The sequence below is a fragment of the Microplitis demolitor genome, chromosome 4 (assembly GCF_026212275.2).
Source record: "Microplitis demolitor isolate Queensland-Clemson2020A chromosome 4, iyMicDemo2.1a, whole genome shotgun sequence".
In the NCBI taxonomy this organism is placed as follows: domain Eukaryota; kingdom Metazoa; phylum Arthropoda; class Insecta; order Hymenoptera; family Braconidae; genus Microplitis; species Microplitis demolitor.
Genome location: NC_068548.1, coordinates 20,806,540 through 20,820,294, shown reverse-complemented (window position 1 = coordinate 20,820,294; position 13,755 = coordinate 20,806,540). Strand labels below are relative to the sequence as shown.

Below are 13,755 nucleotides of genomic sequence, written 5' to 3'. Positions count from 1 at the left end.
TAACTTTCAAAATTTAATTTTGAGTATGACATTTGACATACGTTTAATGCTAAATGTGGATGAAATTAGAATTTATATAACGGTCGGACGGTAGAAATTTAGAAATTTCGTGCGAGGCGAAATTTCAGTTTATAATTTAATGAAAATTTATTCGTAATCCTAGTATTACAATGTATTAAAACGATGAACGTATTAATATGTAATATGTAACAGACATTCAATGGAAGCCGGCAAAAGCTTGTGTCACTTTAGCACAAAATTTAAAGCGCACTTGTGGCAGACCTTAAATTTTATTATTTTATGTTTTAGGATACGGCTGGAGCTTTAGTATTCATTTTAAATTAAACGACAAACTATATAATATTTTAAGGAATTTCAATTTTTAAGTAGCATACAAATGAATTAATTTTATTATATTAATCAAAAAATATCTGCCGGAAGTGATAAGTTACGATAAGGAAATTCACTTTAAAAACTGCGCGGAAAATTATTTTTTGAATTTCTTGAGGAAAGAGTCGGGCAAAATGAAACTCTTAAGAAATTATGATACATCCGCTTCAATTTGAATGATAGATTTTTAACGCTGACATATTTAGTGATGTTAAAAAAAATTTTAAATTACCATTAGTATGAAAATTTTCTCTAGAGAAAATGGTCACCTCAAAATAGTGAAAAAAATTTTTTTCTTTATATTTTTACATATAAATTTAGACATATAAATCAAATTCCAAAATATTTGCCATAAATTTTAAGTGCCAAAAAAAATAATTTAAAAAAAAAACTCCCGGAAACCTTGAATTGTTTTGAAAAAATTATATAATTTCCAAAAGACGATTTTGCTCCATATTTTCCTGACTAAGCTGTAAAAATTTGAGAGCAAATTCGGAGATTACGGATATTTTTTCAATTCGAATTCACTCCGAGCGAGTTTCAGCCTCGTGTTCACCCGGGATTGCTCGGAGTTTCGAAGTTTTTACAAAAAATCATTCTGCATACAGAGTAAATAGCGACTTTGTCTTTTCATCAATTCGGAGTTTTAATATTAAACTGAACTCTTCTTTGGAGTAAATTTTACTCTGAGGGATTAAATAAATAAATAGTCATCCGCTTCGGATTTACTCCCCATTCACTCTCCAAATTTTTCACAGTGAAAAAAAAAATGTAATTTAAAAATTAATCAATTATAATGATATATGTATATAAGTTGTATATCCAAGCTCTCATAATTAATATCTTGTTAATTGGACATAATAAAAAGCATAACATTTGTTTATTTAAATATTTTCTATAACTCAGGGATAATGCAGCAAGACAACGCCGAGCAGGTGATACTGGACCCGAAGTTGATAGCGAAACACTACCTCAGGACTTGGTTCTTTCTTGACCTTATCTCCTCTATACCACTAGACTACATTTTTCTCATATTTAATCAAGTAAGTGAGTCTTATTTTTCATTCCGGTTTTTCATTTACCCACGCGCCCATTTTTATATCTCACATCTGCTCAGCTATTCCTTTTCCTCATCAACCCGAGAGTTTGCACCTTTTTTACAATCTCCGATTTCATTACCCGCTAAAAACAACTGAACAATATCCACATCTCAACTTTGCGATGCACCTCTCAGTACAAATTAAATTACACACACATTTTTACTCAAACATAATAAATAAACTAATTAATTAAATTTTTTATTTTTTCAAACTAAAGTTTCAGGACTTTAGTGAGTCTTTCCAGATTTTACATGCTGGACGTGCACTTAGAATTCTCAGATTGGCGAAACTATTGTCGCTAGTAAGACTGCTAAGGTTATCAAGACTTGTGCGATACGTATCGCAATGGGAAGAAGTCTATGTAAGTATTAGTTGTCATAATTTTATCATACTATTTATTATTATTAAATTAATTTTTATCTATACCTATAAATATTAATGTTTAATTTTTTTGTGTATTTTAAATATTTAAATTTACATATCACAATACCTTTTTTATTATTTTATTTTATTTTATTTAATACAATACAACATTACTTTTAAATAAATAAATAAATAAAATATTGAGTTATTTAAAATAAAAATAAAAATTAAAAAAATAAGGAATAAAATAAACTAAAACGCGATTAGACTCGACAAGTCTTCCGACACTAAAACTCTCTCGATTAATCGTACAAATGAGTAAGTAGTACAACTGAGTACTAGGTTCAATAGACAGTAACTAGGCCTTGATCTTAACTCTCTAACACTAAAAACGATAACAAAATAATTATAAAACGTATTCTTTTTCGTATCAAAGCATACATGACATTTAACAAATCGATGTAGTTGATAATAACAAAAAAAAAAAAAAATAACAAATTTTTAAAAGAAAAAATAAACAAGAAAACGGTGCTCTCGATCGGTATCCATTGAATTATTTTTTTATTTAAATCATTGCTTCTCTGTCTCTCTGGCTTTGCTTTGTCACTTGTTAGCGCAATCACATATTCTATACGCGTTGTACAGACCAACGAATCAATCAGGCACTTGTCGAGCAGTCAGCAGTCATCAAACAAGATCATCACTTTATGCTTCAACAATTATTATTATTATTATTTATATTATTATTATTTTTATAACATATTAATTAATTATCATACTGAAGTCAGCTGACATCTAATAATTTTTTGATTTTTTTTAAACAATAGATTATAAAAAAAAAATAATTGAAAAAATTGCACCTATAGTTTTTTAAATTTTCTACATGTACATATTTTTATTTTTTATTTTTTTGTAATTAATTAATTGAAAAACAAATCCAAAAATTTTTAATTGTCTGTTAGCTTCAGGATCATAATTAATTCTATTTTATTTTAAATAAAAAAAATACAAAGCAAACAATTACTTTGCTTGTGTAAATTAAAAAAAAACATTAGTTTTTAAATTTAAAAAAAAAAACTAATGACCGTTTTTGTGAAGGCGTTGATCGATGATACACGAGCTTGGTCAAGGTGCACAATCGATCATTTTGATTAATAGACATTTTTTTTTCCAAATAAAAACAAAAAGCCAAGAACAGATCAGAGAGAAGCACGCGAAAACTTAATCACTTTTAATAGTAACTTTTTTTTTTTACGGTACAAATTTTAAATCTCACGTTTTAAAATTAAAAATCGTACACCCGGATTTAAAAAACTACAAATTACAAACATTAACAAGTGACATTAACAAATAATGGACACAAATAAATAAATAAACAAATTAAAGAGGAAACTGATAAATAATTTCCGTATAAAAAATGACATAATTTAAAAATAAATGAATTACAATGTCAATTAATTACCCAAGTGTCTGCTATTTATTATTGTATCACATTAACATCTAATAATATATGTGATTATTTATTATTATTAACCATAGTGCATCATACTTATCACTGCTGCTACTTTGTACTCGTTTATTACGGCACTTACCGTGTCCTCACATACCTACTCCACTTTCCCGTTTCCTCGCGACTGTTACATAGTCATTATTAAACGTTTTAATTCCTTTTATTTTTTATTTTTTATTTTTACAATTAAATAAAAGAACTAAACTATATACATTTTTTTTTTTACAACTAAACAAATTTAAAAAATGAATAATTATTGTTATTATTATTATTATTATTATTATAAAGAAAAAAAATTATGCTTGATGGTTGATTATATATTGGGCCTTGCGAACACATGAAAAATGGGTTTGCAGATCCCCCTATACCAACAGCCGGAGAGACACTACGAGCGACGGGCTACACCGCCCCAACCAGACCGAACGAGCAAGGTGTGCCTGCCTAGTAACCCCGAAACCAAGGCCAATTGCCCTTTCTTGATTGAAGCGTTCGTTAACTTAAAAATTCATGTTTTTTTATACTACGTACTGCCTAGATTATTGTGTACTATGATTATGGACTCCTGTTATTACCATATATTTTTTTAATTAATTAATTTATCCACTGTAAAAAATTGAATGTTAATTCGGAGTAACTTTTGGAGTTTAAAAAAAAATTACTCTGCATATGGAGTAAATAAAGAGTTTCTTTTTCAACAGAATTATTTGAGAGTGATCTGGATTTTATTTAAATCTGCATTCACTTCGATTCAAAATTTTAATATTAACCCTAATCCTATGGGTCATCAACGTCCGTAGCTCATTTAATTATGTTATTCTGTAAGGAAAAATATGATAAAATTCGTAAATCTTCTTTGGACTCCCAAGTATACGATAAAGTTTTGGCCAGCCCCGAAAATTCCATTTTTCACTTCCTGTTTATGGCAGAATATTTGAAACCCATGTTCAAGGGATTAGGGTTAAATTAAACTCCACTTCGAAGTGAATTTTACTCCAAGAGAATTAAATAAATAAACAGTCATCCACTCCGGATTAACTCCATAAATTTTTTACAGTGTTTTAAAATTTTAAACAGTTTTTGTGTTTATTTGTCGTTTTATTGTTTTTACTTAACAATTAACAATATTAATAAACGTTTTGTATTATAAGTTTGAATAATGTTTGTCGACTAGATAAATTTGCATAGAGTTTATATTTTTTTCGTGACGGTCTGGGCAACCGATATTTAATAACGAGTTTTATAATGAGAAAAATCTATGTTTATTTTTGGTATAATTGGTAATTTTTGTTTTATGTTAGTTTGCGGTTAATTGCGATCGATAGTAATTTATTTGACCCTCTGATTATGTGTTATCTATCTAGAACTAAATCTATTGACTTAGAAAATTTTTATTTGCTTTTTTTTACTAGCGATTTAAATTTTAATTTCGAGTTTAGTTATAATTGGAGGGTTGAAGTCGAAATAAAAATATAATTTGCAAGTAAAATATATTTTTATTTCTCCATCTTATTGAAAACCTACGTAGTGTCCTTCTTAACAGACTAATCTACTTGCTCGCATCCACGTGTCCATGCAACGTGGAGTTCATTTAAAATAATAATAATAAAAATCTTTAAATAAATTTTCACTAATATATTAAATAAATAAAAAAACAATAATTTTTTTTCTCTACAGTATAGCAAATATCATAGATCTTACAATATATCCTGCACCTTGCACAGACACGATAATACCATAAGTCCTTGCCCATGCCCTGGGAACGATTTGTTATGACATGCTGTCATGTTCGTCGGTTTGTTGAAAACGTTATTCCCTCACATAGGTTCAGAAAAGTATAAATATCATAATAGATGTGCTATTTATTTCTCACATTGAATTACTACATCAACTGTTATCCCGTGATATCATTTAATAACAAGAAGTTCAAAGTTCAAAATTTTTTTTTAAATTCATTTAAAATATAAATAAATAAATTCACTGTGAGAATTTTAGCAAGAGGTTTCCTTAGGTCTGCTTGTGAGTGTTGTTAGGTGTACAGATGTGTTTGCCCGTTAAATTATCATTTTTTATACTTTTAAATAATTATTAAAAATATGTTTTTATTTTTTTTTTTTTGACAATGCGCCCGTAATCATGTTTATGTGACGGATGTTTCCTATGCAATTCGCACTGTACATACAACATCTCTCTACGCATTATATATATACATATATACATATATGAGCATACATGCACTGTAAAAAAAAACTGGGGCAAGTTTAGACGGTGTAGGTGTTAAAATTTTCGGTGTTAAATTTCACCACCGAAAGCGGTGTTAAAATAACACCGCCGGTGTAAATATTCTTTACCGGTGTTTAAATATTTTTTGGTGTTTAAAATATTTAACTTTGTGAATATTTTTACTTACTTGTTCACTAAAGTTGAATAATATTTTTATTAATTAATTAAATTATTGATGATGAAAATGTTGTGTATAAAATCATGTAATTTTTAAATAAATTACGTACAACATTAATTATTTAAATAAGCCCATAGCAAAATTGAAATTTCCACCAGATAATATTCATTTCAATTTTATGTATTTTTATATCTAATAAATTTTTTTTTCTAATTTCTATGGGTGAAATTTTTTTTTACACCGATTTAACACCGATATTTGAACACCGCTCTTTTTACAGTGTGTATATACATATAACAACATATTTACATGTTTCGATTTATCAACACTTAATAATTTCTTCACACAGAAGACAACACATATATATAAAATTATATACATATTAACACATTGCTTGCTGCCTCGTGTCATTCACTTGCTTGATAATTGTCTTCCTAATTGATTATCGAATCAATATATATGTATATATATATACATACATACATATAAATAGATAAGTCACCTCATTGTTCACAATCTTCAACATTCCGCATTATATTTTTAAAAAATGATCACGTTAAATGCAATATTCACATTATTATTACTATTATATATTTTTTTTAATTAACACGTTACTGCTCTCTCCACTCATTGAAATATATATTTTTCTTGCACGCTCTACTACTGAACTATTAAAGCACAATTCATACTCTCCGTCTCTTGTTTTCTTCCATTTAAAATAATTACTCATGCGAATCAGATTCATGAATGATGTTTCGCATCGCGGAACCGTTACAAATGTCATTAACGACCTCTTATATATATATATACATATATACATCTATGTGTATATATTATAAAAAGATTAATTATTTTAAATAATCTAAGATACTAAACTAGATAACTTTTTAATTAGATTCACCTATTTGTGCACTTCCGTCGTCGCACAATTTACATTAGAAAAATTGGTTAAATAAAAATAAAATATAAAAATTTCGTAACTTCCGGTGTGCAAAAATCAGACAATTTTAATAGCTGCTTTTTATCTGTTCATACAGTCGATATTTATGCATCAACACATCGGCATACGTACGTGTTTAGTATTCAAAAGCGCCTGGTTTTTTTTTTTTTTTTTTTTTTTTTTTTTTTTTTTTTTTTTTTTTTATTATTACCCTTGGACACGTTTTGTCAATGGTCATTTTTTATATTTTTGTTAATATAAAAAGAAATTATGTTTCATAAAAAAAAAAAAAAATCATTTTTTATAGTCGGTCTTGATCATTTTTTTGTGATTATTTAATCATGATCGGATTCGATTTTCGTATTTTATTAAGACATAATTACGTACGATAATTATTCAATAATTTAATTACATTTTTTTACAGTACTATACACAGTTAGAATTTTTGCGTATTTGTGTTAAAAAATTATTTGGTTAAATTTTTTGTGGTGATTTTTAACACAGAAATCTGTTAATTCAACACAACCCGTTTGTGTTATTTTACTTTAACAGATTTTTTATGTTAAATCATTAGAAAATATATAATGTAAGACATTTCTTGTGTTACTCAAAAATTCACACAAAATTTGTGTTGTTTGACTAAACGTTCCCGCGCAATTATTTATTACTATAACCAAGCAAAGCATTTTAGCAGAATTGTTCGCAGGGAAATTTGGATTATAATTTATTTACAATTAAATATATACATTTTACAATTAAATTTCGATAACTTTGATATCTTTTTGAACCGGTTCAATTGTTCGCTAAATTGACATAAGTTCTACTAAGGGTAGATCAGTATACTTGAGTTGATTAGGTTGTGTGCTTATGTTTATTAGTTGATTTTAACACGAAAAATGTGTTAAATTTACACAAATGTTCCGTTAAATGTACACAAATTTTATGTCAAAAGAACAGATTTTATGTGTTCAATTTTATTTAACATAACAATTGTGTTAAAGATCAACACAAACGCAATGTGTTGAATTAACACAAAAATTTGTCTACACCGTTTGCAACACACGATTTGTGTTGAATTTAACACAAAATTTCTAACTGTGTAGCATCCTAAACCACAATTTTTATATAAAAAAAAAAAGCATAATTTTTACAACAGAAACAATTATCAGAGTTTTCATCTAAATTTAATTGACTTTTGTATTTTTTATTTGTATTATTACTAAAAATTTACTTATACAACTTTTTCATATGGAAATTATAGTCTAAAGGCGTTAAAGTACTATATCAAAATATCAGTAAATATTCAATTATTATAAACGGAATGTCTCAATAAAATACAAAGATCGGGCAGCTGCCCAATTTTAAAACCCAGTAAGAGCCAAATTTTTAAAAGCTTATTATTTTCTTTTTACTTTTACTCTGTTTACATATTTTCCCATTATTTTTGTATTGGAATATCTGTCACTAACATGTCCTTTATTTAAAAAAAAAAAAATTTTTCTTTAACCTCCCGGGTCAAAAAAATAAACTAAATTTGACTTTTTTGACTTAAATAGATAAGTAGGTCATGTCAACCAGATGCAAATTAACATCAAACGTGTTTTTCATCAATTTTTGACTCGCTTCTAGCTAACATGACCTACTTAGTGTCCATGTAAGTCAAAAAAGTCAAATTTGACTCGGTTTTGAATAAGTTGACTTGTCTTCAAGTCACAAAATTCAAATTCGTTATTTTTTTGACCCGAGCTCTTTTAAAATAAATCCGAAGACGATTTTAAAATAGAGTAAAAATTTACTATTACTGGGTTCTGAATAACGTGGCCATAAAATTAAGATTCATAATTAAGTATTTAAAAAAAGAAATGAATGCTTATTTTAAATTGCTGCATTAAAGAGAGACGATTATTTTATTTATAAATTTAAATAATTATTCAAAATCTCTTAACGCAAGTAATAAATCATTTTTTAAAATTCAAATAATTTAAGAGATTTAAATAATAATAAAAAATTGAAGTTTATTTTTAAAATCATTTATTTTTTACCATTATTTATGTCTTTTCCGTTACATTTATATTATTACCAGCTGTCACAAGCTACATTAAACGCATTTAACGCGAGAGCTAACCGATTATTTTGCACATCTGGGTAATAACGTACAATTTTTTATAACTACGTACTCTTTTCTAACACTGCGAGAAAAGAAGGTGGAATAAATTTATTACTACAACCTATAGATTTACACTAAACACACAATAAATGTCAAACACTACTGTCGCGTGCAAAATACAAATATGCGCACATGAAAATTAATTATTTAAACACCAACATTTACACCCTGTATTATTTTATTTTAAAAATAAAATAATTTAAATATAAATGAGAGGATTAACGTTATTTTATTAATGTGCAAGTTGACCAAATAAAACCATTTGATAATTTTTTAAAATCATTTTCAAATCCAATCAATTTATTCAAATTTATTTTATTTATAATTAAATAAAAATCCTCTCAATTTATTAAAATCCCCTGGGAACAAAATAAAATATATATTTATTTAATAGGTTAAATAATTAAAATAAATTACCATAATCCTTTTTTATTAAAAATATATATAACTTATTTTCGACGCTTGCATCGCGATTTTAAATTTTGCTTTTTCGCTTAAGCGGTTGCTCAGTCAGCTTTCAAATAAAAATTTACTAATTTACTTACAGTAATTGCGTTAATTAAGGGGGGAAATGGATCTGAGATGCGAAAAAAGAGGATATTTTTGTGATTTTTTTTTCCAGAGTACGTTCTTTATTAAAATTTTCAAAATTTATGACACTATTAAGCATCATTCCAAGAATATCCTGCTAAATTTTCGTAAAAAAAGATGGAAAAATAAGCCAGTGGTAGCGGGGAGAGACGAGTCACCTCAAGAAAAAAGTCTACATGCCGTAGGCAGGATAACTCAAGATTTTCATTTGAAATTTAAAAACCAAAAAGATTTCTTAAGTACACGTTTATCTTGGATTTGCACGAAGGATTTTTTTTTACTTCAATAACTGCTCATTTTTTAATTAAATAAAAGTAGTGATTTTTGGTAAAAATGATAATTTTTTGATTCCACCTTTAGCAAAAATTAAAAAATAAATATTTTATTTATTCCTTCGTTCAAATCCAAGATATTTATAAGTTATGTACTAAAGAAATTTTTTTGGTTTTTTAATTTCAGATGAAAGTCATGAGTTATCCTGCCTACTGCATGGAGACTTTTTTTTTAAATTGACTCGTCTCTCCCCACTACCACAGGCTTATTTCTCAATATTTTTTTATGAAAATTTAGGAGAATATTCTTGAAATGATGCTCAATGATTCCACAAATTTTAAGAATTTTATTAAGAAGATATTCTGAAAAAAAAAAATCACAAAAATTTGCTCTTTTTTTTTGTATCTCAGACCCCTTTTTCCCTCAACAAGCTTATTTATATTTACATTATTTAATTTATTGCTGTTGTCTCGCTGTCACTTGGCGATTATGGTCAACTTGTACACTTTTTTATCTGGGTGTTAAATAAAATTACTTTACACCCGGAAACGCTCGTAAAAATCGAGTTCTTTTTCATAATTAATATTAAATTAATTTATTAAAACTTTTAATAATTTTATTACATACACACTTTTAAAAACGAGAGAGTAAAATTGTTTAAAAAAAAAACTAAACAATTAATCGACGTCTGAAATAATTACAAAGGAGAGAATGAAAAGTCATACATTTAAAAAAAAGACGGTATTAAAGATAACAGACATAAAAAAATGATGGAAAGAGCGATAATGGTTTCAGGCTCGTTGCTAAATTACTTATTTACTAGTGCTCTAATCCTAATACTTTAACTATTTTTTACTAACAAATTACTTTATTTGAATCTTCATTATCATAAAAAAAACTGGCTAATTTAACAAATAAATTTATAATTTTTCATTTAAATTATTTTTTCTTTTTCTTTGGTTAAACTAAAATTTTTCATCTTAAATTTTCCTTTCAATTTTATTTATTTTTCTCCTAAAAAAAAAGTTAACACAATTATAGTATTAAAAAATATAAAATCAAGGAACTCCCTGTCTAACTCTTCTCTTACTATGTCTTGCTATGTCCCGGCTTTCTTTTGTTTCTAGATATTGCAGAACCTACAAAAAAAACGCACTGAGCGGAGGGGGCGCCTAAGCTCTGACAATATGAATAAAAAGAAGTCCGGTTTCAACAAAAGCGACCTTATTTTTAAGGTAACCCGCCCTCCTGATGAAGAAACAAAATCATTTTAAAATAAAACCGCGCAAGCTCTTATCTCTCAGCAGTCCCAATAAAAATAAATATCTAATGATATTTATAAACCAATGCGACTTTCCTCTTTTTTTATTTTAAATTTAAAATAAATAATAAAACATCCCGGCTCAATTTTTCAAAGCACGATGGAGTGGAAAATACATATGCATATATCAAAGATAAACAACACATCTATATCATACAACCCATTTTTATTATTCAACTCCCATTGGAGTACGATCGTTATTAATGCTCTTGCAAGCTCACTTTTTATTTTTTTTTAATATATTTTATTTTATCTCGTACATTTCCGAGTGTCGAATATTATGTTTGATATAATATTTGAATAATGATCCCAAAGAAGTCTCTGTACGGCTTTAAGTTATAAAGTGCGCTCTCGCATTCACCAAACAAAAAGCTTGTTAACTTTAAGTTTTAATCCATTTATATATACTTGTTATATTCAGTCTACTTTATAATTATAATTATAATTATGATTATGATAATTATTCATCTAGAATTTAAAAAAGTTTCACATCCATCAGTTTTGAATTTTGAGCCTGGAAAACAGAGAATGCGCAAAAAAGGGGAGATCTGCACACTGATTGGCTCGTTGGTTTCTACTTTTTAAAAATTAATTTAAATAATTTATGAAAGACGTTCGCTTACTCCTTCCGCCGTCTGATTATTTTTTTAAAATTAATTTACTGTTTTGTTAAACTGCTACTTTAATTAAACTATATATATGTATAAATATACGTATTATACATACATATATTATTTTCGTAACCATTAGGCAGCGATATGCTATGCTAAAAAAAAAGTTTACACTTTGAAACACGTGCCTAGCGATAAAAAGTTATTAAATATATTTCACCTTCATCGTCTTCGGCAGAATCGGTCGCTCAAATATTTCTAAATAGAAATAAATATATAAATAAACAAATACGTCTGATACTGAGTATGAAAAAAAATCTTCTTCTATCTATTTCTGTCTATCAATTCTATCTTCCAGTAAATCTATCGCACGATTTGACTTTTATTCACAGAAATATAATTATAAACTTCTATTGTACATGTATATAAATAAATACATATGTATATGTTAATGTATATGTATATATTTGGTATAAATAATCGATGGTTTAGATAATTTAGTTTTTTAAAAATTTTTTGATCTTTTGATCGCTAGACAGTGTATAATAATTTATATATATATGTATATATAAATATATAGATATATACATATAAATATATCTCGATGCAGTGCACGTAATTGGGCGTCCCTTCTTTGTCGCTTTAAATCGCAGATTCACAAGTAATAAATTGCACCAGCATAATATTTGACGTTTCAAAATATACCACGAGGAAAGTTGCACTAAATTTTCCTGGTAGACGAGTTTATTCATCAACAAAAAGTATATATTTTAGATGTTGTAATTTTGTACTATTGAAATACGTCTATGCTGTGTGTATGTATGTTAATTTATTTGTCCTCTATGCGTGTGCGTGTATACAATTTTCGTAACCCGCATCCGTTACCGCCATGAGTATTTTAAATGTTGTATTATTACTATTATTATTATTATTATTATTATTACGATGCCTTAATTTTTTTTAATCGAAAAATAGCCACTGCTACATTGCTAATAATTTTTATACGCTTAATGGCTTTTATTTTTATAGCTTGTAATGCAATTTGCTTATTGCTCAAAATGCTCTGATTTTAAATTACAAATTCTATATATTTTGAACATACTCATACTCATACTCATACTTATACTCATATTCATACTCATACTCATATTTAAAAAATTTGTTCAGTTAAATGGATTAATGCTGTCAATTTTGAGCTTCCAATTATCATTTAATTCTGGTAATCCCGAGATAGGTAAAAATTCTTATGATAAAATTTTTTTAGCCTCGAGTATTTAAATCTTTACCGACCTATGGTATAATAAAAATTTTTTTACCATTGACTGTCAAGCTGGAGGGAATCCCAAATTTATCTGAGCAATTGAAAGCTCAAAATTTTTTTTATTTTCGGAAATTTTACCAGCATTCATTTCTTATCATTCGCGATTTTTATCAATTGATCATTTTTTAAAATTCTATCAGTTTTGTGACGTAAAAAGTAAAAGAAAAATATTTATAATTATTTTTCATATAAATAATTAAAATATTGAATCCCAGTAAATTTTTACTACATGATTTAAGCGTATTAAGAATTATTAGAGGTAAAATTATATTTATTATAAATAAAATTAACAATAAATTAAAATAAAACCTATATCCGAATAGAGTATTCCTTCAGGTGATATTTTTCATTCATAAAATCATCCGGATAATTTTTAAAAAATCTACAAGCCCGTTTAGTTGAATAAAAAATTTTTTTTTTCTTTAATGTTAAATGTAATTATCTGGAGTATTGTCTCTTAGTACAAAGGCAGAAGCAATCCAGAGATAATAGTAAATATTGTAGAGCAATGTTAAGTTAAACGGGTTTGTCGTGTACGAAGCGTAACATCAGTTGACGGTTTGTCCGTGACGGTTGTTCGCTCAGTCGATCATGTGTGCGTATGGGTCCATCCAGTTGGCACACATACATATATATGTCCATATATGTATATTGATACAATCTCCAAATGTAGCATTAAACATGTGCAAAGCAAGCTTTCCACGTGGGTTATTTATTATCCAGAACATTACCACACAATGTGAGTCCAAAAGTCCATGTTGCAATTAGTC

At 27.0% G+C, this 13,755-nt stretch overlaps 1 protein-coding gene across 4 annotated transcripts in view; it reads left to right on the top strand.

The window, feature by feature from the left end:
* Positions 1–13,755, top strand: part of LOC103580990 (potassium/sodium hyperpolarization-activated cyclic nucleotide-gated channel 2) — a 45,447-nt gene that overhangs the window by 20,009 nt on the left and 11,683 nt on the right. For 2 of the 4 annotated variants that reach the window (XM_053738788.1, XM_053738789.1), the window contains exons 4-7: positions 1,297–1,433; positions 1,708–1,851; positions 3,720–3,794; positions 10,860–10,967. In XM_053738788.1, the coding sequence (XP_053594763.1) occupies positions 1,297–1,433; positions 1,708–1,851; positions 3,720–3,794; positions 10,860–10,967 (464 nt within the window). The remainder of the gene's footprint in view (positions 1–1,296; positions 1,434–1,707; positions 1,852–3,719; positions 3,795–10,859; positions 10,968–13,755) is intronic. The other 2 variants (XM_014440935.2, XM_014440934.2) reach the window with 1 other exon arrangement.